At 44.0% G+C, this 26,936-nt stretch overlaps 1 protein-coding gene across 16 annotated transcripts in view; it reads left to right on the top strand.

Moving 5' to 3' along the window:
- TNRC6B (trinucleotide repeat containing adaptor 6B) overlaps positions 1–26,351 on the top strand; it is a 300,739-nt gene extending 274,388 nt beyond the window's left edge. For 13 of the 16 annotated variants that reach the window (XM_064283470.1, XM_064283469.1, XM_064283476.1 and 10 more), the window contains 8 exons: positions 2,325–2,462; positions 4,673–4,849; positions 6,131–6,277; positions 7,048–7,143; positions 9,496–9,720; positions 10,158–10,228; positions 12,729–12,868; positions 14,055–14,660. In XM_064283470.1, coding sequence (XP_064139540.1) covers positions 2,325–2,462; positions 4,673–4,849; positions 6,131–6,277; positions 7,048–7,143; positions 9,496–9,720; positions 10,158–10,228; positions 12,729–12,868; positions 14,055–14,442 — 1,382 coding nt within the window. In that variant the 3' untranslated portion in view covers positions 14,443–14,660. Of the gene's footprint in view, positions 1–2,324; positions 2,463–4,672; positions 4,850–6,130; positions 6,278–7,047; positions 7,144–9,495; positions 9,721–10,157; positions 10,229–12,728; positions 12,869–14,054; positions 14,661–16,862 lie in introns of those variants that run through there. The other 3 variants (XR_010321683.1, XM_064283467.1, XM_064283475.1) reach the window with 3 other exon arrangements.
- Positions 26,352–26,936: the final 585 nt, after the last annotated feature.

Here is a 26,936-nt window from a genome sequence, read left to right as displayed (position 1 = left end):
TAAAAAGAAATCTTGGTTTTTAAAAATGCAAACAGGACAAGGGTGGTACTGTGCAATATTGGATGGAAGTCAGAGAGAAAGAGAAACAAGACCCTTTCTGTCGGGGGTAGGACTAATGAACATATAAATTGGGCCTTAAATATGTTTTATCCTCATGATCAGTTTGTCCCACAGTTTCAAGTAATGCCCTGATACAATTCCCTGGAAGTACTAGTCCTCTGGGCCCCTAAGCCAAAACCCATTGCTGTCAAGTCGATTCAGACTCATAGCTACCCTGTAGGACAGAGTAGAACTGCCCCCCTGCCCATACCACCGCCCCCCCCCCACCCCCCGGTTTCCGAGGCTGTTATCTTTTCAGAAGCAGACTGCCACGTCTTTCTTCTGAGGCACAGCTGGTGGGTTTGAACTTTCTGTTAGCAGCTGAGCGCTTAACCACCGTGCTACCAGGACTCCTAAAAGAACTCTAATAAGATGAAATTATGTGACATTAATTCACTATGAGTTTTAAGTAAATTTTAGAGCAGCTTCAAAGATAATCTCTGAAGAATAATTCCTTATCTTAGAACTATAAGTTTTTAATCTTAGCCAGAATCCTAGGGTTTTTTCCCAAAAGTTCTTTCTCCATGAGTGGAACTGAGTTTTCAGACAGCTGGGAAGCCAAGTACCTCGGGCTGGTTTTCTCTGTCAAAGGCAGAGGTGCCATTTTCCCACAGAGGAAGCGGCTCATTCCATAAAAGCCTGGGTCAGAGAAAGCTTTTGTCCTTTTCTACCTCCCTGTCTGTCCATCGTTTCATTTAAGCTACGTAAGACACGAAAAGAAAACTATCTTATATCCTTTTTCTTTTTAAGTCATCTAATTCAGAATATTTCTATCTCATTCCAAGGATTTCTACCTTCCCTCCTCCACCTCCTTGCAGTGACTTTGATTAGTAAATTCAGTTACAGTGTGATGGAACAGTGTTCTTTATATAAATAGCAACGTCTCAAACATAGGTCAGGTAGATTTTAGAACAGATTTATAAAGCTAGCTCAGACAACTAGGATAAGCACAGAGGAGAAAACCATGACGTGGGCCCTCAGTGGGGTTTGGGTAAATGGAACTGGAGGGCTAGTAAAACATTAGGGGTGGGGGAGGAGAGAACAGTGTCTCTGGATGATTAGAGAGCAATGTGGGGACAGGGTGGAGTCAGGCCTGGCTTTGGGTTCCTGCGGGCCCCTGGGCTTTGGAGTGGTGGAACCCTGCTACGTCCCTTTGTGCCTGTAGCTGCTCCTTGTTCTTCCTCTCCCCTCCCCAGTTTCAAATGTTCGTTTTAGTCCTTTATTTTACTTTTTTGAGAGACCGTTTAAGGAAGTGTTCTGACCCAGGAGGGACAATGGGCCCTATGAGGCCACATCCACAAGCCTTGCTGTGTGGCTTTCACCTGCCCAGCCCCGTGCAGTTGTAACAAAGTCCCCACCCGGACTCTTGCTAAGGGCCTAATTCCTGAGATTTGCCCAGGGCTCATGGCAAAGTAAACACTGAACTCTACCTACCTACCAACGCAAGCCCCAAGACCTCCTTCAAGTTGATCTCTCGAATTCTCTTCACACACCCACCCTGCCATTCTCACACTGCCAGTTCTCTTTCTAAAACACGCATCTGGTTATCTCTCTCTCTCACTTAAAAATTTCTTTATCTTCCACCTTAGAGAAGAAAGGTCCAAATTGGTTGGCTTCATGTATAAGGAGTTTACACGACATGGACTCTTCATTTCTTCCTCTTTTCCTACCACTCTCCACCTCGCTTTACGGATTCAGTGAACTTCTCACCACTCTTAAACATGCTGACTGTCATGAGCCAGAGCTTTTGTGCTTTATTTCCCTTACTTCCTTGAATACCTGTCCTTAGGTCCTAATCATTTACTGCTTCTTCTGTGAGGCCTTTCTCCTCCAGGTGCCCTTACCACAGTCCTTTGGCTTCCCCCTACACCACATTGGTGTGGTATGTGGACATCTCCATCTCAGTTGGAGAATCCCTGGCCCTGGCCTACTCTCTGCTCCAAATGTTAGCTGTTTGAATAAGTGAATGTGCAGGTGTACTGAGGTAGTCTTAATTAGAAGGAACCCAAACATTTTTTTCATACTTAAGGAAGTCATCACTTTTTTAACAAATAGGAGCCAAGAGCTGAGTTTTGAATCAAAACTCTTATTTCTGAGCAGGGAAAAGCTCATGTGAATTAGTCTTTGAGTGGCGAATAAAAGCAGTTCATGGCTTCTACCTCAGAATTCCTGGTTGTTGATATGGAAATGTACAGAAAGACATAAAATGTGGTTCTGCCTTTTAGGCTTCAGCTCTGGCGGCATGGACTATGGCATGGTTGGTGGGAAGGAGGCTGGAACCGAGTCTCGCTTCAAACAGTGGACCTCCATGATGGAGGGACTGCCCTCTGTAGCCACACAGGAAGCCAATATGCACAAAAATGGTAAGAGCAAGCTAAGCATTGTGAGTTGGAGCCATTTTGACCCTCACCTGACCTGGGGGAAGCATCCTATAAAATTATCTTGAAACATAGATCTTCAGCTTTTTTCTAACAAGCCTCTTGATTTTTTCCTAGATTTTTAAGATCACCGAGGATAGGAAAGCTGGGTTATATGTATGTCAAATTACAAAAAGCCTAGAAGTGCTGGTTCTGACTGGGCAGAGGATTTCCCACCGGCCCGGGGGATTGAGGGCCATTACAGTGGCAGTGAACCTGGGGCTCCATATGGTAAAACCCTAATAAATTGGCTGACAGGACAGAATCAGTTGTTGAGTTTTTTGTTTTGTGGTGCAGGAGAGCACACTGAGCACGTATGTTGATTGTTTGACCTATATGAAGTCCAGCAGCTTTTAAAAAATTTTTTTGCCCTTTAATCTCCAAAAGACGACTAATAGGTCCATACATGAGATTGGAACTTTCCGCAGAACTTCCTTGTTTGTGACCTACAGTGTCTGCAGAGACAGCACTTGCGGGCACCGCAGGCTTTGATCTTGAATGTGGGCTGTCAGTTCTTCCCCAGTTCCCTGTAAAACAGATTCAGGGTCTCAGAACCTTCCTTCAGCCTTTGTGTCAATGTTTGCTTCGTTTGACAGTAATTCAGCTGGACTCAACTGTACCCGTGAGAACCAAGTGTAAATCGGTGTCTGGCCATTCCTATTGGCGCTCTTGGCAGGCCTCAGCCCCGGCCAAGTCATTCAGTATGAAGCCCCTTTCTGGTTTCCTTTATAAACCGCTCTCTAATGTGCCCATCCGAGAGGTTGGTGAAGTGGCTGCATGGCGTCCTCCACCTGGTATCCCAAGGTGTTATCATTTGACTTTGTGCCACGAAGTCAAGAATGATTTATTGAAATTATAAAGTCTGTTTCTGGCCTGAATAATCCGAGCACAGTGTCATCTTTTGCTTTGGGCATTTTCACTACTTCCTTAGACTGATGATTCACTGGGTGCCCTTGTCCCCAAGGACACGATAGGTGCATGATAGTAAATACAAAATGGCCTGTGAGAGGATATCTCAAAGGTAGGGTATCCACTTGCCTTTTTAGAGGTTATAAATAATATTTCCCTACTTCCTTAGCAGTCTCCAGGGTAATTGAGTGTTTCATTTTCTACTACTTCACCATAATGGACCCTCAAGCCAGATTTTTGCCAGTGGCTTTTTTCCAGACAAGCAAATGACAGGGAGATAGTCTTGATAATACTCCTGCTAGACCAAACCAAAGAGGTGATTTTTTTTACCAATATTTAAACAAAGATTTTGATACATGATTCTGGAAATAATTTTATCTGTTTCTAAACACACTAAGAATAGATCAAATGACATAATACAGCAGGTAAAATTCATTTGATAAATAAGTGGAATGGTAGCTCACAGATGCCTGTAATTTTGTTTAGTTTTTTTTGGTTAGTTTTAGTTTGAGGGAATTTTAAGCTTTTAATGTTTTTCCTGCCCCATAGCCTATAAAATGTAGAAAGGGGGCACTGACAAAACCACTGACACGCTCTCAGGAGAGTGGCGACAAAGCCTTTGCTGTTCGCGTGTGAGGCCCTGGCTCTCGAGGCCGCAGTGGTCATTGCTGGTTTTGTACCGGCAGAGCCCCTGTGTGGGAACGCCATCTCATTGCCTTGGAATTTAAAGCAACTGCAGACGCGTTTCTGGCCGCTGGGCTCTCTCTTCACCCTGCCTCTTGAGCTGCAGCAGGCCCGGTTAGCACTGAAGGGCTCAGTGGGAAACGTCCGTAGAAATGTAGTGAAAAACCCTCTTTTCTGCAGTAAATTGTTTAGTATTTTTCCTGTTTCTCACTTATGAGTCACTAGCCTGGATACTATGGGGATAATGGTATGCTTCCTAGTTTGTGAAAGTTCCGTTAATTCGTACGGCCATAAAATTTTAAAACTAAAAGGAATATGCAAGAACGAGAACAGTCCTGTGTGCATGAGAAATTGAGGCTCAAGACAGGTGAAATGAATTGTGCTGGTGGTTCTGCTTATTAACTATATACTGAGTTAAAGGCTGCCACTTATTCTAGTGCTCTTTTTTTACTGCATAAGCTTAGAATACTGTATTCGTTTGAGTTACTCAGAATTAAAGATAGACAAGTTCTGTTCACAGGAGCCCTTTCTGAGTGTGAATTAATTTTTCCCTCCTTTCTCAGGCGCTATAGTGGCCCCTGGTAAGACCCGAGGAGGGTCACCATACAACCAGTTTGATATCATCCCGGGTGACACACTGGGTGGCCATACGGGTCCTGCTGGTGATAGCTGGTTACCTGCCAAATCTCCACCAACAAATAAAATTGGAAGTAAATCCAGCAATGCCAGTTGGCCTCCAGGTATTGTCCAGGAAATGCTTTCTCTGGGATAGCATTTTTGTTTTCATTGTTAATTTCAGATTCTGAACACATTGCTTTTGCAACCCACGTTACTAAAGCTGCTCAATTTTATTTTTTCATTCAGTAACTATTGTCTGATAAAAGCCAGGCATGTGCTGTGTACTGTGTGCAGATAGAGGGTTTTCTCTAGCGTTTAGTCGACAAGGTGTGAACTCTGATCATCAGCTACATAGTAAGTTACTGTGTGGTAAATATCGCCCAGGCCTATTACCCAAGGAAGTTAGGAGGAGTGAGATCTGAAGGCCAAGGAAGGTGACATTTGACCTAACACTTGACATTCATCCCGTGGACAAGATGCCTGGAACCTGGGCTCTTTGAAGTGTCCATTGAATTGATCTGTTTATTCATTAAGCAAGTATGTGTTACTAGTTAGGTTGCAGATACGCAATAGTGGGTGCAATGAGATTGTTGGTCAAATATTTTTCTTTTTGATATAAGTAATCTATTTTCATTATAGAAAAATTCAAACTAAAATGAAAATCGATAATTCCAAGAATTTGGTAGCTGTTCTTCTGGACCTCTTTCTGTACATGTGTATTTGTGATACAAATATGTATAGTTTAATTTTATTAAAGTTGGGTCATAATGCATGTTATTCTTCCTCAGCATGATTAGGAAAATAAAAATTTATTCATTCTACCACATAGCTTTAAAAATGATTTAAATTGACCAAAAAAAAAAAAAAGTAACCTCTCAGATATATTCTAGGCATTTTATATGATGAGCCAAATTATTCCTGGATGCCTGTGTAGTGATGGTCATTTGTATACATTTTCTTTGGTGTGTTCTCCACCAGTTTCTGGTGATGGAAATGGGACGGGTCACTGATCTCCACCCCAGATTGTCTGCCCGTTCTTGGCCTAGATGCCAGGACAACCTCTGATGAGCACCAGAGAACTTAATCCCACCTTCCCTACCTTCAGGCCTTCATCTCTCTGGGAGCAGGAAGATCAGGGTACTGGGACCAGGTGTTGATAAGCAGTGGCTCCAAGTTCACTACAACAGACAGACAGAAGGTCAACAATGTTATTGTAACACAAAGATGCAGATACTGCTGGAAGAGGAGGTGTTCATACCTGTTTTTTTTACTTCATGATGAAAATCTGCAGTAAAATAGATCAGTGTTTAGCCTTCTCACAGACCCGTTTCCCACAGCAGAAAGTAACTTTATCATTTTTTGAACAACCTCCTACCCCTAATTGTTTGTTCTCCTTGTCTCAGAATTCCAACCAGGAGTGCCATGGAAAGGTATCCAAAACATTGACCCTGAATCTGACCCCTATGTCACCCCAGGAAGTGTGCTGGGGGGTACAGCCACATCTCCCATTGTAGATACTGACCACCAACTTCTGCGGGATAACACCACAGGTAAATAAGCGAAACACTCTCCACGTTTATCCAACAGTCAGCATTTTCCGATGTGTCTGTCTGTGGGTTCTTTTGTATTTGGTAGTACCTAATAATTAAACCTGAAAACGTTAAGAATATGTAGCTTTTACCGATGACTGCCCTGACAGGGAACACAACAGAGAACCCTCTGAGGGAGCAGGAGAGCAGTGGGATGCAGACCCCAAATTCTAGTAAAAAGACCAGATTTAATGGCCTGACTGAGACTAGAAGGACCCCGGAGGTCATGGTCCCCAGACCTTCTGTTAGCCCAAGACAGGAACCATTCCCAAAGCCAACTCTTCAGACAGGGATTGGACTGGACTATAGGATAGAAAAAGGTGAGGAGTGAGCTTCTTGGATCAAGGAGACACATGAGACTATGTGGGCAGCTCCTATCTGGAGGGGAGACAAGAGGGCAGAGGGGGTCAGAAGCTGGCTGAATGTACATGAAAATGGAGAGTAGAGAGAAGGAGTGGGCTGTCTCATTAAGGGGAGAGCAACTAGGAGTATATATAGCAAGGCGTATATAAATTTTTGTATGAGAGACTGACTTGATTCGTAAACTTCCACTTAAAGCACTGTAAAAATTAAAAAAAAAAAAGAGTACATAGCTTTTAATGTTTTTGTCCTTTAGATGTTTTTTGTTCCCTCTTCTACTGAAGATTAAGTGAGATACTGTCTGGATTTTACTGGTTATACTGACATTTATTTGCAATGTTTTCTTCTTCTCTGTTTGTCATCCTCCAAAGGGTCTAATTCTTCCCTCAACACCTCGCTGCCTTCACCTGGTGCCTGGCCCTACAGTGCCTCTGACAACTCCTTTACCAACGTTCATAGTACTTCAGGTATGAGTGGGACCTATTGTTTCCTTTTGGTTAGCATTTTCTATCAGATTCCTTTCTATAAAGGCAATTGGAATTTATTTCTTAAGAAATCCTTTTACAAAAGTTGAATAGCATAGGTCAGCATGGATTATCTCAAAGTTGTTCATTTTATTTCCCTTCTCAATATCTGCTATATAGAAGTGAATCACTACTTCAGTGGAACAGACTTTCACGGGCACACCTTTTGTGTTGGGCCAGTCCTCAGGGAGCTGCTAGTTTCACAGAGGGAGGATGAGACAAATACAGCTTTAGGACAAGGCAGATAATGACACAGCTGAAGGGTGCTGTGGGTGTTCATAAGAGGCCCTGTCTTAATGACACATGTGTTTTTCTTCTGACCATTCGGCCAGGGGGGATCAAGGGCCATGAGAAGAACCAACTGTTATAGGTTGTTATTCCTAAGGCAGCCAATTGTAGCTTTCGTTCCCTAGAAATCTGTCCTCTTGTAGACAGAGGCTAAGGAAAGCTGGCCAGAGAAGTGGAGGGGAACTCACTTACTTCTGCCAACTACAGTTGTTGAGTTCCTTATGTTTATTTGTTTGTTTTAGAAAGACAATAAAAAATAAAAAGTTGATGGGTATAATAAAGCCTTTGAAGTCACTCAGCACAATGCCTTATAGATCAGTACATAAGTTATTAGTAATTGGCATATTGGTCTTGCACAAGTTCAGTCTTAGGCTATTAAAGTCATTAAGGCTTTTTCTTCTTCAGGCATAAAGCAAATAGATCTTTAGCTACTAAGACACTGTAGGCTAATGGCCTACAAATTGTCTTCTCGTTCTTTCCATCCCATGTTGTATCAGCAATGCTACAATGTCTACCATTTACTGAATGGTCCTGCAGGCCAGGCATTATGCTAAGCATGAATTGTTATTTTATCTTCACTAAAGTCTATGGGGATGTTCTGTTGTTATCCCCACTTTGTAAATGAAGAAACTGAGGTTCAAAGAGCTGATGTACTTTGCCTCAGGTCTGAGCAATGTGTAAAGGAGCCAACTCAATATTCCACGTTTCTAACCACCACCCCACATTGTTCATAGGACTTCTTCCTATATGTGTAAAACCTTGTTTTCACCTAACTCTTATTCTTCTAATTGTTTATATCTCAGGTTGAACTATTTTGTCTGCAGTTGGTCATCCACCTGATAGATGGCCCTAGAATCCCCTCAGACTTGTCTGAAACCAGAAATACACTTTTATCTTCCCTTTTTAACCAAGCTCCTTATTGTTTTTAATGATGTCCCCATGCAGTACTGAGTTACACAGTCTCAGTCATCCGTCCCACTTTCCCTCTCTTCACTCCCTTCACCCAGGCAGTGACCATGGCCTCCGAGGGGTTGATTCTTCGGTCGTATCTCTTATAGCCATCTTGTTTGTTGCAGTCTATTTATTTGCTGTCACCCTAGTTTACACTCTTAACACTACAGGCTGAATCAACTGAAAAAATCTCCCAGTACCATCTTAATCTGCCTCCAACCTACTTTCATGGCCTCCTTTTGTGTCTCTGTGAAATGTTTTTCAATCAGAATTGGAAGAAAATATATTCAGAATAGAGAGAGTAAAAATTGAACCTTGGTTTGCGTTTCCCTCAGCTCTCTGAGCCCACTCATTTATGTAAATCCTTCAAGACCTACCTTTGCCAAGTCTTTGCTGACAGCCCAGCTTTCTCTTTTTCCTCTGTGGATGGAACGTATATGGTGCTGCCTGGCGTCACCAGTTCTGTTGTTCATTTGTTCTCCCTTCCCATCTGAACCTGAGGTTCCTGAGAAAAAGTGTTTATATTACCCAGAGCAGTGATTTAGTGCCTTAAGCATGGTAAGCCCTTAGTGAATATTTATTGTATGTTGATTTTCTTAAACCTGTTTGAATGCTGATACTTAATATGCTGGATCAAGGCACCAAAAAAGGCCTAATTTTTTATTGTACTTTCACTCAGTCAGTGACCATTTATAGAATACTTTAGTCCTGCTAGGTTTCACATTGTACTATATCTATAAGCCTAAAGTCTTTAGGAATACTTTCTCCTTGAATTTGTCTTCCCTTCAAGTTATTTTTAGCACAGTGGAGAATTCGTTATTAAATCTGTAGTTCGAGTGATAATTTTGTCAATTCAGAGTAATGGTTATTGAAAATTTTATATTTAATAAAGTCAGAGAACAGTATTTTACATTGCTGTTCTTAAAATGTGTACTTAGTATTACTTTTTAGAATATGACTGTAGATGTAATTATATATGTAGACAAAGTTTATGTATACTTGTAGACCAAGTGACCCATCTAACCTCACCCCTTCCTTAACTTTCTCTTCTTCTAGCAAAGTTCTCTGATTACAAATCAACATGGTCCCCAGATCCCATAGGACACAACCCCACTCATCTCTCCAACAAGATGTGGAAAAACCATATTTCCTCAAGGAACACTACATTGCTGCCCCGCCCACCTCCCGGTCTGACCAACCCCAAACCATCATCTCCCTGGAGCAGCACAGCACCCCGATCGGTCAGGGGGTGGGGGACACAGGACTCACGGCTTGCCTCAGGTGAGAAGGACCTGCCAGAAGGAGCAACCTTGGTTTATGAGGGGTTTCTGTTAGCTAACACAAATGATGAAGATGTAATGAAGTCTTCACAAGAGTTGTCGGTAAAGGAAAAAGTATCCCTTGAGTGGAAAATTGCAGTCAGTATAAGGCAAGGAGACCCAGGAGCTTCCAGGGAGATGGATGGAGTAAAAACGACCAACTGCAGAGAAGATGTTGTCTTGCAAATAAGGCACATAAGGCACGAGCATGCGTAGGGATTGGGGGCTAGGGGAAGAGAGTTTATTCAGTTAGGGCAAAGAAGGTCCAAGTGAGGTGGAAGTGGGAGAAGACATAAAAGGAGAGAAGAGACCTCATTCGCTGTCTGAACGTGTTTCTTGCTCAGTGCTTCCTTAAACATGGTGGTTGGTCCTCCTGATCTTTCTTCTGGTTGCTTACAGCTTCCACCTGGAGTGACGGTGGCTCGGTTCGTCCTAGTTACTGGCTGGTTCTTCACAATCTCACTCCACAGGTAATCATGCTTTCTTGTGGGTTTCTAGGTAGGACTGCCTTACAGTACGAGAGCAGGAATCTCAGAGATGTGGATGGCTGGCAGATAGGAAAGCTCATTTATCTCCTGGTCACTGCAGAGAGACCCAGCAAGTGTGGCTTATGACACAGAGCAGGCGGTATTCTCTGGTGGTTTCTGTTCGGCAGAGATAACTTATTACCTAAATCAGCCTCCTGAAATCTGGAGTGTAGAAAGAATATTTTTAACCACATGTTAAAGAAATTAACTTGTTTTCATGTCAGTTATCCAGCAAGACTGGAGGGCCCAAGAGTCACACTATGAACCATTGTTATGCTTCTTAAGTGATTAGCCATCCATCTCTGCAGTAAAAGAAATCTGTCAGTTGAATAGCATAAAGACCACACGGGTGCTCTTAGTTTTCCGTTTGTTACCCCCTGCATATGAGGATAGTGCTACTAACATGCTGTCATAAGGGCGTTTCCTAGGTGGGGTTAATTTGCACTTAGACCCCTCCCTTTCACTGTGGTTGCCTGACAACTTGACACGTTTGTAGGAGCACCATGTCGAGTACTTGAGCAATCTTCTCCCTAAGTGAGGTTAAATGAACCCATCAGAGCTGAGCCCATGACCTTCCTCTGGACTTGACAAGCACGATCTTTATAACACCTTGTTAAAAGGAGTCAATTTGCCTGCCTCCCCTTGACACACAGGATGTATTGTCCAGCATGTCATTCATACATAGATTGGTGCACGCATCACTAAGCCAACATTTCCCAGAGTGTTCCCCTGGGTGTTAATAGGCCTCTGGCCTCATATGTTTGAAATATGCACTTGGTTAAACAAAACTCCACAGGTTTCTTCACTCTCAGGCTTCTTAGACTCTTTATCATGTTAGTGTGTGTTATGGTTCTCTGCCAGGAGGGGAGTGTCCACAGCTTCTCCCAAACTCATTTGCCCAGTGAGACCATTTATAGGGGATAAATCCTAGGACTCGTATTTCAAGGTACATGTTGAGAAAAGTAGTTCCTAATAGAATGGGTTTGGTCAGCTCTCAACCTTGTTATCTAAGCAACTCAGCTAAAAATTCCAGGCTGTTTATCTAATGGTTGTCTGAACTATGAATAAATTATATGACTATCATCAAACCTGTATATACCTCATTATTTCTAAAAGTTGTCACACAGTGTGGTGGATGTGATGCGGTTAGGAGTGGAGAAGCTGTAAGGGACACAGTGTTTTGAAAGGAGCCTGGGCAAGCTAACCAGCTGTTCATTTCTGTTTTATCATGCAAAATAGCAAGTACATGTGTATATGTCTATAAAATGTGCAAATTGCCTATGTTTATATTAGAAGTAACTGATTAATTTTAAAAATCAAAACTACCTAATGGCAGGCTAATCTCAATCACAGCTTAAAAGAAGGCTGTAGGACCAACTCTTTGATACCTGGATACGTTTACTTTTCACCACCTAAAACTTGTTTAAAGGACGTCTGTCCTGAGAAGGCTGATGTATCTAGACAGCCTTATGTAGTCGATGGTCACGCACCAAAAGATGCTAAGAACTGTTTCTCCTGTCAGCTTCAGCAAAGAGCTGAGGTGGAATTGTCGGTTTTCATCCTGCAGGGTTTCCATGGTAAAACCACAGAATGTGTGCGCTGCTGCTGCCCGTTGCAGAGTGTTTTAAGGCGATTCCAATAGTAATCTGTTTTCTTCAAAAGAAATGAACGGAGCAGCTTCAATAAGCCTACTTGAGATCTTGATACAAGTTAAATTAATCAGCGTATATAGATTTGTTCATCTGAGTCGTAAGCTAGGGATGTTATCCTTAATCACTAACATCTTAAGTGGTTAGAGGCTGATCAAGGTGAGCAGCTGCCATCTTTGGTCACATTGACTGAGGGCAGCAGAGGACACGACTAGTAGGTAGAAATAGTCACCTCGAGATGGTCAAAGTAGGAGCAAGGCGAGACAACACTGAAATAGTCTTGAGCTAGGCCAGCCACCGGCACTCTGAATCATCGCATGTTTAGCTGTGCTCTTCTTGTGTATGTCTTTCTCATTAGCTCGTTGTGAGCATTGGTCACTGGGGCGGCAGAAGAATGCTACATTAGCAGTGAGGCTGAGAGCTGAAGTTCTTATTTGGGTGCCATCTTAGTTCTACCTTTTAAGGCTCTGCCAGTTGACACACGCTCACTGTTTACCTCATAAGGAAAATAGACCACAGGTTGACGTGTATTCTTTTGTTTTGCACTGTGTGCGTGTGCCCTTTTCTGTGTGCTGAAATGGGCATGTTAGGACAAGCCCAGTGTTCAACAGACTTAAGACCTGCCTTTAAGACCTTGCTGTTCTCTCAGCCTCTCCCGGCTTTGAGTTTTTCATTCATCTCTCCAAGGCTTCTTAATCCTGTTACCATTTACACACCAGAAGTCTTCGTCATTCTCAAATATGCTCTTCCACCCCACCTCCAGTTCGTGTCTCATGAGTGTCATTGTTCCCTAGATTGATGGGTCAACCTTGAGGACGATCTGCATGCAGCATGGCCCACTGCTGACATTCCATCTGAATCTAACCCAGGGCACCGCCCTGATCCGATACAGCACCAAACAGGAGGCGGCCAAGGCCCAGACTGCACTGCACATGTGAGTATCCCAGCTGCGCCCACTTACACAGACACCATGGAGAGGCACACGTGAGTATTCTGGCCCATGCTTAGTTTAAACAAAGATGCAGGAGAATATGCTCAAAAATAGCACTGCCGGGTAAGTAATTGCAAGTCGTGGGTACTGTGGTCTTTTCTGCCTAGCTGAAGATGGACTGTCCTCTGTGTATCATAGGCCAGTAATCACAATTCCAAATGTAAAGGGTTTGTGACATAGTGAGTAAATGTTAACTACCATAAACCCATGCTAACGTTTATGACTATGAGAAAGCTAAGTAAGTGCTGTCCTTTTTTGTAATAGACTGCAGCTGTCTACTGTGTCCTCTGTGTAGGTGATGATGAAATATGGTCTCGGTGGGCAGCAGGGCTGTGTCTGAGGTAGGCCGGACTAGATCAGACAGTGACCATCCTCTTACTGCAGCTGGCAAACTGGTGGGCAGGAAAAGGCTGATGTGATTCCGTTTGGCCACCGATGCCAGGGCAGAAGACTTGGCAGAGCCCAGTGTATGATGGTGAAGCTGTGGTAACAAGCCAGCCCGAGACAGAGCAGCACTCCATGTGTCTGAGCCTGGGCAGCCGTGACCTTTTCCTTCCCATGGCAAACACATGGCACTAACCTGGTCGTGGGGATCCTCCAGGACCAACCCTCTTCTCCCTTCCCTGGCTGCTGCTGTTGTCAGGTGCTGTTGAGTCGATTCTGACTCACAGTGACCTCATGTGACAGAGTAGAACTGCCCCAGAGGGTTTTCTAGGCTGTCATCTTTATGGGAGCAAATTACCGGGTCTTTTCTCACACAGAGCCACTGGGTGGGTTCAAACGACCAACATTTCAGTTAGCAGCTGAGTGCTTTAACCGCTGTACCCCCAGGGCTCCTCATCTATGTGTGGTATCCTCTAATAGCCTTTGGATGTTTTGAGATTTAGGGACATTCTATTGCTTTAAATCAGTACTTCTTAATTACTTGGAGATCCAGTTAAAAAAGAGGACTCTGGTTCTGTCAGCCTGGGGAGGGGCCTGAGATTCTGCATTCTAACAAGCTAACCCAGATGATTCGATGCAGCTAGTCGAGAACCACACTTTGAATAGTGAGGACTTAAAGTGTTGGGTCCCTATGCTGGTTGTGGGGTTTTCCTCAAATCCATCCCTCTTCCTTCCCCTTTTCCAGGTGTGTGTTGGGAAACACTACCATCCTGGCTGAGTTTGCCACTGATGATGAAGTCAGCCGCTTTCTGGCACAAGCTCAGCCCCCTGCACCTGCAGCAGCCCCGAGTGCGCCGGCCGCGGGTTGGCAGTCGCTGGAGACCGGCCAGAACCAGTCGGATCCTGTGGGACCTGCGCTGAATCTCTTCGGTGGGTCCACGGGGCTCGGGCAGTGGAGCAGCAGTGCTGGCGGCGGCAGCGGGGCCGACCTTGCTGGCGCGTCATTGTGGGGGCCCCCAAACTATTCTTCTAGCTTGTGGGGAGTTCCAACCGTGGAAGATCCCCATCGGATGGGCAGCCCTGCTTCTTTACTACCTGGTGACCTTCTGGGAGGAGGGTCGGATTCAATCTGAACTTAGAACTTTCAACTCTGACCTCGTGACCTTTTTTGGAACAGCAGCAGCACTAACTTGACCTTTTCGTTTTTTTTTTCAACTTGCAATAAATACATTTTTAAAAGGAAAAAAGAAAACGGAGAGAGAAAAAAAGGTGGGTCGTTGACAGACTGTCTGAGCACATAGTTGCCTCCCTTATAACTGCAGTTTTTTTCGTTGGAATCTGAATCCAAAAAGAGAACATATCACTCTTGAAATACTTGAATCATGGACGCCAACCTAGAAAGACAATGTGAAGCGAGTACACGTACCATTTAAATTTAAACACAAAAAAAGTAAAAAAATTAGTTTCTAGTTTTTCACTTTTTTCATGTTATACGGAAGTTGTTGCTAAGAAACATATATACTGAAAAAAAAATAGCTTTTTAACTTTGTTTGCACTGGGTGTGTTTCCGTCCTTAGGTCTACCATGTCCGGGAGGGAGGGGAATTCAAAAGAATTGTTGGGGGAGGGGGGAGGGAAGACTTGACGGAGCCTCACTTTAAAAACAAAAACACAAAAAACCTAAAAAAAAAAAAAAAAAAATCAAGGAAAAAATTTTGTGATTGGCTGGTTGATAAATACCAGTGTGTTCTGGCACATGTAACTGCCCAGGCATGCTCGTTCTGGTGTGTGTGTGCACGTGTGTTCATGTGCATTCGCGTGCATCCTCTGTCTCTGTGTGTGTGTACCTCTGTCCTGCCCTCCTCCTCTTCCTCCTTCCCCCATCCTGATTTCTGAGAAAGCTGCAATGCTGGTAGTCCACAGGCTGGCTGGCCGGCCATCTGCTTTGTTTCTGTTTTTTTTTTTTTTTAATTTTTAATTTTTTTTTTTTTAAACTATGAGAACACCACAAGCACCGGGAGCCACTGCGCCTACAGCGTCTCCGCTGGGCTGCGTTCGGATGAACAGGGCTTCTTGTCGAGGACAGCAGAGTGCTCCTTTATCTTTGCAGTTAGCCTCAGTGTGACTTTTCCAGAGCTTTCCTCTGACCCAGCAGTAGAGTGGAGCACTGCCAAGTCCAAAACCTTAGGAGAGCAGGAAGTTCCTCTTGGAGCAACTGTGTTTTTGTTTATATTTGTTTTTAAAACGAGTGGCCGCCAGGCACAGCTCACTATCTCCTGAGTTCCATGCAAGCCTGTTTTGTTAGTTTGAATGGGAACATAAGAAAGTAGCTTTGGATTACATGAAGTCTCAAAAGCAGAAGTGTTCCCCCTTCCTGCCACTTCATAACCTGTGTGATCAGGTATGAGAAATTCATCGCAAAATCAGGTAATGCCGAATTAAATACTTCTCTTGGGTCTCTTCTTTCATTGTGTGAAAACAGAAGAGAGTCCGTTGTGAGCGGCCTCCTGAAAGCACCCGCAGCTCCTTCCTCTCTGCTCCTCTCTTGCTGAGCGTTACCTGTGCCAGGCCGTGGCGTGTTACAGCACCAGGCCATCACTGACAGAAACGTTTACTTAACGAATGTTCTTAAACCAGTGTGTACTTCAAGCGAAAGTTTCCTTTTGTTTCTCTGTGTTGTGTATTTCCTGTGTATGTGGTTTTGCTTAGGCAGGTATAACTTAGCAAAGATTTAAAGTATTGCACCTTTTTTTTTTTTTGGACCTCTTATTTTTTTCCCTTATAGTGTTGCTTTTTTAAAATTGCGGTATTTAAAGATTTTTTTTTTTTAAGTGTCAATGTAGTAGTACTCTGGGCAGAATAGGGGGCAACTTTTAATCCACAGTTACCACCAACATGTATGTACTGATGTTGGAATCAACATGTATAAAACTGCTTATTGTGAAGAGATTTACAGCAGATCCGAAGGGGTACCCTGTTACATGAAGCAGATGGCTAGCGGGGCTGGGCGGGCTGGGGTGGGGGGAGCAAGCAGTACTGTGCTAGCACTTGTGTGGATAGCCCGCGTCTGCATTATACTGTTTAACATAAAGTGCCGACATTCTGTACCAGCAAATACCTGCCCATTCCAACCCTTGGTGGGAGCAGACCTCTGCTGTCCTCGGTGACTCGCTGCTAGTGAGGACAAGGGAGTTTTTCTTTATTTAGCATCTTCAGTGAAGGATACAACAATGCCTAATGTCTTTGACTCGTAGCTTGTGTCTGTGTGTAGGCGGATGAGTGGGTGTCATAGGAAAAGGCAAAAAAACACTTATTTGCATTGAAGTGGTTTTGTGAGACAAAGAATGGGAAGCTCTGTTGTCTTCTTGGTTTACCCTGTTGACGATAAACTTAGCCCCAAAAGAGATTGACATGCATCATTCAAATGAACACACGCTCATCCAAGTCTTTCTGACCCTCTGTGGGTAGGTGGTCAAACTTGAGTTGGCAGCGTCTGGCTTGGTCCCATTGAATGCCTTGTAGGAAAATGACTGTGTCCTCTCCCTGCTCTCCAGTTTCCATCGTCACCACGCCCTTCCACCTCTTCCCACGCACACAGTGTCTTCTTCCAGCCCCGCTGGTTGCTCTCTGGGCGGCGGAGCAGAGCCCTGTCGTGTGTGGTGGCCTCCAGGGGAAGAGCAGCTGTGTTCCGACGTCTAACAGAAGGTGAAATCTTAGTGTCCCTGGGCTAGGAGGCATATCCTGAGGCTCCCATGAGCCAGTGGAGACCCCGTCCACTGCTGCTCTTGGTTCACTGCTATGTCCTGCCCGCCCTCCTCTCCTCCTGCCTGTTGGTTCCTTGACCTGCACTCTGGGTTAGTTGAGTTCCTTACGATACTACGGTGAAAGCCGGGTGCTAGAGCCCCTCTTGTTTACAAGACATACTGAGGGATTTGAAATATGTAAAAATAAACATGAGAAGCTAAAACGTTCTTCCATCATAAGCTTAAAGGGAAAAAAAATTTTAAACTTTAAAAAAAAAAAAAAAGACCAAAAAGTGCGTATAAATATATATACACATATAAATATATATTTTAGATGAAGACTAACTCTGGGAGCATTTAACAGTGTTTTTTGTTTTTTTTTTTGTTTTTAACATTTCTTTTCCTGCTTTAAAATTTGCAAGCATTCTCAGGAATTCTAGGGTAGGAAGCCAGTTTTTTGAAGATGGTTTATTTAACCATATCTTATCCTAGATAGACGGCTATTTCTTTCCTGTTAATAAACTTTTACAAGTTCCTGAAACTTCAAAAAGTTTAAAAAAAATTTTTTTACTTAAAAAAAAAAGTAAGAAAAGCCTCCAAATGTTATTGTCATACTGGGGATCACACATTTTAAAACATGTAGAAAGAAATATTTTTTACAAATTATCAATTTAGCAGCAACTGGTAAATTTGTGATCTTAAAAAAATGAGAGAAGGATTAAGCTTTTTAAGAGCTCTATCATGGGTTCATTTGAAATTGTGTATAATTTAACTGGAGAGCGTTTGGCTTCTGTAAATGGGAATACGATCACTTCACTCCTTTCCATTTAAGACTGTATTGAAATCTCCCCTAGTATTTTTTGCCCTTTTTTTTTTTTTTTTTAATTCTTTTCAAAGAAACCCTTCTTCCTGCCCCCCACCCCCAACAAAAGAAAGGAAGGAAGAAAGAAACCACAGCTTACAAAGAGAGAGAGAGTGCGGTTTGGATTGCTGAGAATCTATGTAAAGAGTTAGGAAATATAGGTTAATAATGTTTGGAACAAATTTTAAATATAGGCATTACTAGAGGAGAGATACCTATGGACTGTTGTCTTGATGAAGAATGTCTGTCTGACCTCCACTTGTTAGGGAGGAGGAGAAAATACAGAAGAATCTAAGAAGGAACAAGTGATTTGACTTTTTTTTTTTAGCTCCCAGCTACTGTTGTGCTCATTTTAATTGCTGTTTTGAAGATCTGCTGCTTAATTACCCCCATCCCTCAGCTGGACAGGTGGAGTATTTCCTTTCAGTTTTTGGTGATGTTGAATTCTCCTTTCGTATTCCCTCCTGGGGCTGGGGGTCAGAATTCCCAAGCCTGACCACAGCGTCTTGCAGACATCTAAGCTTAACCAGTGGGAAGGAAACTCCAGCTTGCCAGGTGAAGGGAGCCTGTGGGGTTGCTGCCTGCAATTTCTCTCAAACCGCGTTAGTGCCTTCATACATACACCCAGACATCCTGTGCAGGGGCGGCGTGTGTATGTGCTTGTGGTCGAGCCGCTCCACAGACAGGAAGACATTTGCCCGTTAAGGAGATGGGAGTGGTTCTGGACAGGCCTCAAAGGCAGTGGGCTAGATTTAAAATAAGTCAATAAATCAGCACAAATCAAGGAGGCTAAATGTGCTTTTGTGTCTTCAAAATATGGCATGCTAAGTTCCTGCCTTGTGCGTTGACTTCTTCAGGTGTCGTGACAGCTGCGGCGATTCGGGAAGCCTCTCGGTGTTGGGCGGATAGAAAGAGGCTCCTGTTTTTTTGCCCATGTCCTCCTCTGTCGCCTTCCTCCCTCCGTTTTTTTGTCAGCTTGCTGGAAGCTTTGCTTTATTGGCTGGCAGTGACCTAAGAACAGGCTATAGTGGGGACGTGATGGAAGAGGAGGAGCTCTTCCCTTTTTGTGGTATTCTTTGGCAAGAGCCTTGTCTGCCGGGAGGTTAGGTGACTTCCAGTTCAGTGGGAGCGTTTTCTTCACCACATTCTGGCACATGTATAGGGGCTTGCTGGTCACCTCTCATTCTGTAGACTTATTTTATGGACATTTTGATCATGTAACGTTGAGCTTCCCATGTTCTTACTAGCTTCCATCATTTTTTTAAGCATGTGGCCCCTAGTGACTAGAGGTGCACAGCTCTTAAATGTCACGGGCTTGGCATCGGTCTCTCACACAAGTCGCCAAAAGAAAGGAAGCACCAGTAGGGCGGGGGACATCCTCCACCAGGACGGAAGCCTCGACTGTCGGTTGAGATCCAGTGCCATGACCAGATTCTAGGTGTTAAAAAAAAGCAAAGTTCAGATCTCCGAGACACTGTGAAGAAATGGATGGCCCATGTAGCATCTCTGATCTTAGTCCCCAAGGCTCAAGATTTTTCAGGTAGACATTTACAGGAGTTACCATACCAACGCTGCAAGGCTCCAAAGCAGTCTTTCCTCAATGTCCCCCAGTAAATCAGCGATTTCCGTTTACAGCCATTCAGTTAGTTTGATGTAAAGCAGCTTGATTTTTCTATGACAATGGCTCCTGTTCTAAGAATTTTCCCACCTCTTCTGACATGAATGTAGCATAAGTTAGCAGTTGTTTCTTCCAAGTTCCTGTGGGTCGGATGTGGTGTATAAGGTATGCAGGAAAAAAAAGGGGGGGGGGGGAAGTTCCTGCCTAAGAATTTGGGAGAGCCTTTATTAATATAACTAGCAGAAACTGGGCTTTCATGGGCTGTTGACTTGTTGCAAATACTTTCACCACATTTTCAGGAAGTGGGACGGTTTTTCAGGAGGGTTACTAGCCAGATTCCATATTGGCCACATGCTTTCTTTTTTTTTTAATTCTCCTTTGATTTTTGGTATTTCGTCATCCTGACACCTCTCTTCAACAGAGTGAAGATGTCTGCGTGCTGAGCAGAAAGCTTACTCCAAGCCTGTTTCTCTGCAGGGTAAACTGGATGTTTTCAGCAGACTTGGCTATGGTCCCCATCTCTAAGATTAGGGAACAGTTGAGCATCTATGTAGAAAAGGTCCCATTTTTCTTCATCCTCAGAGCTAAAATTCAGTATATAAAGCATTGTAGGCTTATTGTTTTGGAATTGAGTTTTGTCTTTTGTTTTAGGTATCTCTAAGGTCCTTAACTAGGGATAGAGATACATTTCTAGAGGATTTAGAAAGACAACCAAACTTCTCCAGTGTTTTTGCCAAGTTTGGTCGCACTTCCTGTCTATGCATTAACTGTACACTTCTTAGTGTTACTGCAAAAAGAAATCTTGTTCTTTGTGTTCTCCCTCCTCACGTGGACAACCATGGCCACCTGTGGTCATGCAGATAAAATACCCTAGTCTGTGTGTAGAAAATGAATTGTCAGTCTTGCGACCTTCGTAGTCATTCAGAAAATAGGGTGTGCCCCCGCCCCTCGCTGCATGCTGCACCCTACTCCCTCCTGCTTTATCTGCAAGCACAGGTGTGTTGCCCCCTGCTGTCTAGAAACAGGCACGTGCCAGGGACAGCCTCACTTGATTTCAAAAAAAAAAAAAGATATTTCCAGTGTCTACGCACACCCTGTAATGTGGTCTATAGGTTTATGGCTGGTGCCAAAGGCGTGTGCATTTTCAGAGATGGTCCCCATTTGTCAGTGATAGCGTTTCTTTCTTGACCTTGAACTTGACAGAGGGGGTGGTGGTATCACATTCTTCAGATTTGGAACAATTGCCAACTCCAGGAACCTATGATTGTGGTAGCTTAATAAAAACATCACTGATTGGCCCCACTGTGCCCGTAACTCCCCCTCCTCAGGCCACCAAAGCCAAGAGGCTGTGAGCATCTGCGGGCTGTGCAGGCAGCACTGGAAAGGGGATGGAGAACTCTCCAGATGCGGGTGGGCAGTTACACGGACAAGGTATGGAGTGCCTACAGAATATTCCTAACGTTGGAGTTGTTTTTAGGCTAGCGGCCTCTTGTAGTAATCACTACTACCACCCAAAGAAGTAGAGAAAGTGACAGAAAGTGCCAGTGTTTGCCTCGCAGAATCTCCACAGGTCCCTTTTCAGTTAACTACACACCCGCATTTGTTTTTCATGAGAAACTATGCATGGCAGGAGCAGCGGTACAAGCCTGACCCCCATGGGTCTCTGCAAGGGTCAGCTGTTGGATCATTATTGTGACAAATACTTGTCCATGGGAGGGAAAGGCCACATACCTTCGACAGCAGAGAATTGTTCTCAGTTTTACATAAAAGGAAAATAGTGTTTTCCTAAAGCACTTTGTGCCTCAGATTATTTCCATACTATGGATCACTGCCTTGGAAGTAAATTCCCAGTAGTAATTGACCCATTTTTAGCCAGTGTTAGTAAGTAGAATTGTTTTTCCCATAAGTGAAATTCCTCTTTACTGCTCATGGTGGGCAGATAGCCTGCAATATTGTTGTAGCAGAGGCGTGAAGCGAAGTGCTCGTCCCTCCCTTCTCCCCGCCTGGTTTCCTGGACCTCTCCTGAATCTGGCCTTCCTCCTCCTCGGGCTGGCTGCTAAAAGGTGTGCCTGTGTCTCAGAGGGGCGGGTTGTAAAAAGGTGGCTGGTGGTGGGATGATGCAGCCTTACTGTCAGGACTAGCCTTACAGCAGAGCTTTTGGGAGAGAACGAGTGTGTATTCTAAATATGTTTGCCAAAAATTGAAAAGGGGGTAATTTATGCAAAACAAAGACCTTTGGAACCTTTAAGAAATTACGGACCTTTTAAAGGTAGCGTAGTTTTTTCACCAAGTGATGCATTCACCTTGACACTTCTTGCCAGAAAGTTTGGGATAAGCTAGAAAAATTGTGTTTAAAACACCACCCCACCCCCCTTTTTAATTTTTTCCAAGGAATTATTTGTGTAGTATTTCTGAATTGTGCCTTTGTGAGTACAGAGACCGCCTTCTTTAGGGAGATGCTGTCCAGTGGGATGAAACAGAAAGATGGTCAGCTTAGTCTTTAGGGGAGTCTGACTTTCTCCTGGCAGCCCCCAGGGCAGCCGTGGACTTCTCACTAGCATCAATATTGCACAGTGTTGCTTGTGGAAGAGACTCTGGGGCCCAGGAGAGGAGAAAATCAGGTAAAGGAGCACCCAGGACTCTGTTGAGACCCAGGTTAGCCCAAGAGTGCAGGTTGAATCTCTGTCTGTATTACCTAGTTGTACTTGGGTACACGGACGCATGCATGGCTGTGGCCATCTTTTCCTTTTTCTGTAAGCACTGAAGAACTGAAATATGGTGATGTCTGTGACGCACTCTTGCATGTCAAGAAGGCGTTTTCTAGCTTCTGCCACACGCGGGGCATAGAGCGCATCCCATCCTGAGTCTTTGTCGCGGGAAGGCCATCCTTTCCCAAATCAGAGTCCTGTGTTGTTGCCGTTTATGCGAGAAGGGTGCGGCACACGAGGGAAAAGGTTTTGAAAAAGTAAGGTCAAAGTGTCCGAGAAAGAAAAGAGAAAAATCTGAAATCGTATTTTGTTTCTTCAGAACTATTTTATAAGCATGGAAACCTGCAGTGTCTATTCATGTGTGTTTAGGCTTGTTTTAAACGATTCCACCTCTTCTCCCCACTTTCAGTCTTCTAAAGAAACATTAAGTGAATGCTAAGGGCCATTTCCGTAGTTCTTCCAGACTCCCCCAAAGAGGAAAACAGCCCCTCCGCGAGATTCCTTCTGCTTCCTCCGGGAAGACGCAGGGAGGCCAGGCGAGATGCCGCCGCTTGCTTTGCATCACTCTCATTCCTCTCAAATGGCCTTGAAATGTATTATTATGCAAATGTGAATTTTGATACTGAATTTAAGAAGAGGTCGCTGAGTTTGTTGTCTTTGTTTTGTTTTTTTCCCAAAAAAAGTCCCACATGTAGTCATCGTTGCTTCTTTATTTTGTATCACGAATTAATTGTAACTATGCATTCTGCAAAAGGCGGGGAGGAGAGGACCGAAGGGGAAAAGAAGTGGCTTTGCATCCTTGTTCTACAGTTTCTGTGTCCATGGTGTCCCATGTCCTGGAGGGGGAGGGGAGCGAGATGCTGGCAGGTCAGCACAGTGAAGTGGGAGAGACCCCGGAGGGAGTCCTCTCTGGGTCACAGGCAGGCCTGATAAAGCCAGGCAAATTCCAGGGGCCTGCAGCAGTCCCTATAAAGACCTGATACAGCACTCAGTCCTAGCCGCGCAGTGTTAACCCCGTGTGACAGTGGGACCTCTGCAGCTCCAGTGTCCTGTGGGAAAAAGTACTCATCCTTTCCTGGATTCAGACCCTTTCAAGCTCAGGAAACCGTGCTGACCTTCAAGCTAATCTGTATGTCAATTCCAGAAAGATCCTCCTCTCTCTCTCTTTTCATTTTCCTTCTTTTTTGTTTTTTTAAGAGTCGGAAGTGAACTTACACTAAATTACAAGGAAATTGTCTTCTTCTGCAGGGAAGACGGCTGTTGCTTGGAAGGCAAAAAAGGATCCCCTTCCCCATCCGCTGTCTCCCCCTACCACCCCGCCAAATGTCATCCCTGCCCCCCTTGCAGCCAGTGAGCAGTGAGGTGTTTGACACAGGACGCCTGCACTTTCCTCTTGGTCCTAACAGAGTTCCTTTACTGGTCTTGCCTGTGGTACATCGAGGCATCTGCATCGCCCTGGTCTAGGAACCATTGGTAACAACCAGTACCCCGAGGAAGAGCTGGCTCTCCTGTACTCACTGTTGTCCATACAGCCCTTTCTGTTGGTGATGTTCACAGTCCTGTAACCAGTCATAGACTTGATCCCCGTCTCCTCGGGCCTGTGCCGGGCTGCTCAGGCATGATCTCATCAGGGCTCCAATCTGTTAGATTGCCTTTAAACAAAAACCAACAAAATGAAAAAATAAAATCCTGACGTTTCAACTGTCTGACACAAAGCGATACCTCCAGGTCCATTTCCCTCTTGCTGTGTAAACCCTTCACTCCTCTCCCCTTTTCTGACACCAGTAGGTTATCCTTTTTAAAATATGAACATGTAAATAGCAGGATAACTTTTTAAAAATTTCTTTGCTGTGAAAGTAACCCTAAATAGGATGTTTTCCATTTTTTAAGCCATCATATGTTTCAGATCTTCTTTCTTGTGTAAGAGGTAAAAGCAGAGCAGGTCAGAGGAGTGGGTTTGTGTTTGTGGGGTGTCTCTCTCTCTGTGGCCTCTCATACACGGTGACAGCAGACTGCTGTTGGAGCCCTAGTTCCACAGGGTGGGGAGTGTCTGAATCCCTGTCTTCCAGAAGACCCACCCCTGCCGGGGACTCCAGAATGTTTACTGTGCTGGAAGACCTCGAGCTCTCAGCCTCTCCTGGTTCAAAAGTGCACACCCTTGACTCACCGAGTAGAATTCTGTAGTTCACAAAGGGAAATAGTCCCTTGCGTTTCTATTTGGAGATGTAGGCATCATCGCCTCCTGGCTTTGTGAAGCTTTGGAAATGGCTTTTCTTTCTTACCGAGAAGGAAACTCACCTAAAGAGATGTGCAAACAGCCACCCTGGAAGGTGGGTGCCTCCTGAGACCTTTCTCACATCCCTGAGTCTTAAATACATTTGTTAAATTTGTTAAATACATTAACAAACGCTGCTTGCCAGGACCTGTCAGCTACTGCTCTCTGAAATTTGGGCACCCACAAGGCACGGTTGGAATGGATAATTGGGCATAGCTTCTTCTTCACAACCAATCTCCTTCCCCCCATCTTAGAAACCCTCCTTCTGTTAAGACGACTCTTTAGTTTGCTCCTCACCCGTCTTGGCATAGTGACGACTTCCTTTGAGGGGAAGAAGCTTGGTTATAAGTATATGTATATTATCCACCCGCCTTTTGGTTTGGGCGCTGTCGCCCCAGGGTGTTTATTTGGAGACCCCTTTCCTCTCCATCTCCTTCCTCTGAGCCCCATAAATTCTTCCCGTCCTTATACCCCTCGATGATGCTCCCAAAGGGCTTTCTAACCTCTGAACTTCTTTCCGGGACACTCCCCCACCGCTACCCATTGCGCACACCAGTGACCAAAGTGTATCCAGCGATCTCACAGAAGACATCAAAATGGTGCACCGCGAACGTGCTCAGACACGTGCACAAGCTTCTGCACCCTTGGCCTTAATCTCAGTGTGACGTAAGGGGCAGGAACGTTTTCAACAGGTTTTCAAAAAACCCTTCTGGGAGGCAAAAAAAAAAAAAAGGCAGATGCAGCAGCTCAACCGTGCCCTAACTCTCCACTCTTTGCTCACAATGTCCCATTCTGTACCCACCCCACCCCACCCCCACTTTGAGTAACCAAAAACAGATGACAAAAGCAACCTGAGGAGAGGTTTCTGGACTATTTTCTCTTTCTCCATCGAGGTGGAGACACGAAATGCTGCTTTGGGTTCCATAATCCTAGGGGGCTATGTTTACATAGTAAAATACATCCTACCAAATCAGGAAACCACAATGAGTGGGCCTCACTTCAGTGAGCGTTAGGTCACTGGGGCTGAGCCAGAGAAGTGAGAGACCTGGGGCGGGGGCAGAGGAGGAGGGATGGAGAAGTCCTGTTTTAATTATTTGTGACGCGTTACTCTCTCCCTCCTCGGCGCCTGCCTTCACTTCTCTTCTTGCCCCCTTTAAACAGAAGGTGCAGAGAAGGGCATCAAACAGAGGCTGGGTTTTGATTAAAAGGCAGCTCTCCAACTTTGCACACAAACAGGTAACAGGAAGGTACAGCAGAAACCCTCTCACCTGAAACACTGTCAGCAGAAACAAAACCTGTAAAAATGACTCAGTAGCTGCACATGTTGATGCTCTCTGCAAGTTACCTAGAAGTGTTTTGTTTTTCTTATACTTGAAATAGCTTTTACAATATTATTTTGGTGGCTTGCTTTTCTCTCTTCCGGTGGGCAGTAGAGAAAGTTGACAGTGGTGTTTTAGGAAGCTTGTGGGGAGAAAAGGGAGGATATGGCATTGTCTTTTCTTTTTTTTTTTTTTTTAATAACATGGAGGTTTAGTCAAACTCCCATATGTTGGATTGCTCCTCATATTACTGGTTTTACATGGACACAGAAACTAGGCACTTTGGAGGTGCACTTGCATGCAGGCTGGGCCCCCCTTTTCTATATTTTATTTTACTATTTTAGTATAGTGGTACTTAAAATCACTGGTTCACTTAAAAAACAATAAAATGTTAAACTCTACTAATGTACAAATAAGCTGCAAAGTTGCATTTTATGTGTATTTTTTGCCATAGCAGGTACTGTATTTCTCATGCTGGATTTAAAAAAAAAAAATCAAAAACAAAAAAAACTAAAGGGTGGTGTTTTATTGGATTGTGTCAGGTTGAGTAATAAGGAATTAAGTCGTCGTCATTTCATTAAAACTGAGAGATGATGTAATGCATATATAAGAGTTTTCTGAAGGGTTTTTTTTGGGCTTTTAAACAGCTTATTTTTGTTTTTGTTTAGTTTTTTTTATTTTATTTTATTTTGGAAAGATATGATTGTATTATGTGCAACTCAGTTGCTTACATTATAACTACAAAATATTTTTTGGGTTCCTGGAAAAAAAAAAAGAAAAAAGACTAATAAATGTGTTTGGCTGCTAAGCATTTACTGTTGTGGTTTCCTGTTTTATTTTGCCAATTTAATTTGCTTGTTTGTTGAATACTTGTATTTTTTTCTACTCTTCTCTTCTTGCTTCATACATTTAAAACGATCAGAAAGTCAGTATCCGAAGATGGGCCTCAACCCTTTTTATGTTCTAGGGCCTCAACTCTGTCCATCTTGTTTCTGTTGTTCATGCCATTGGGTTGGGCAGTTAGTCTGTGTTGCTTGCTGCCTGCCACAGGGCAGGGGTCACATCCTCTGAAAGAAATTGATGTTTTCCTCCCACCTTTTGTT

The sequence above is a fragment of the Loxodonta africana genome, chromosome 4, assembly GCF_030014295.1.
Source record: "Loxodonta africana isolate mLoxAfr1 chromosome 4, mLoxAfr1.hap2, whole genome shotgun sequence".
In the NCBI taxonomy this organism is placed as follows: Eukaryota; Metazoa; Chordata; class Mammalia; order Proboscidea; family Elephantidae; genus Loxodonta; species Loxodonta africana.
Note: the sequence above shows the minus strand (reverse complement) of the source record. Positions and strands in the feature narration are given on the sequence as shown.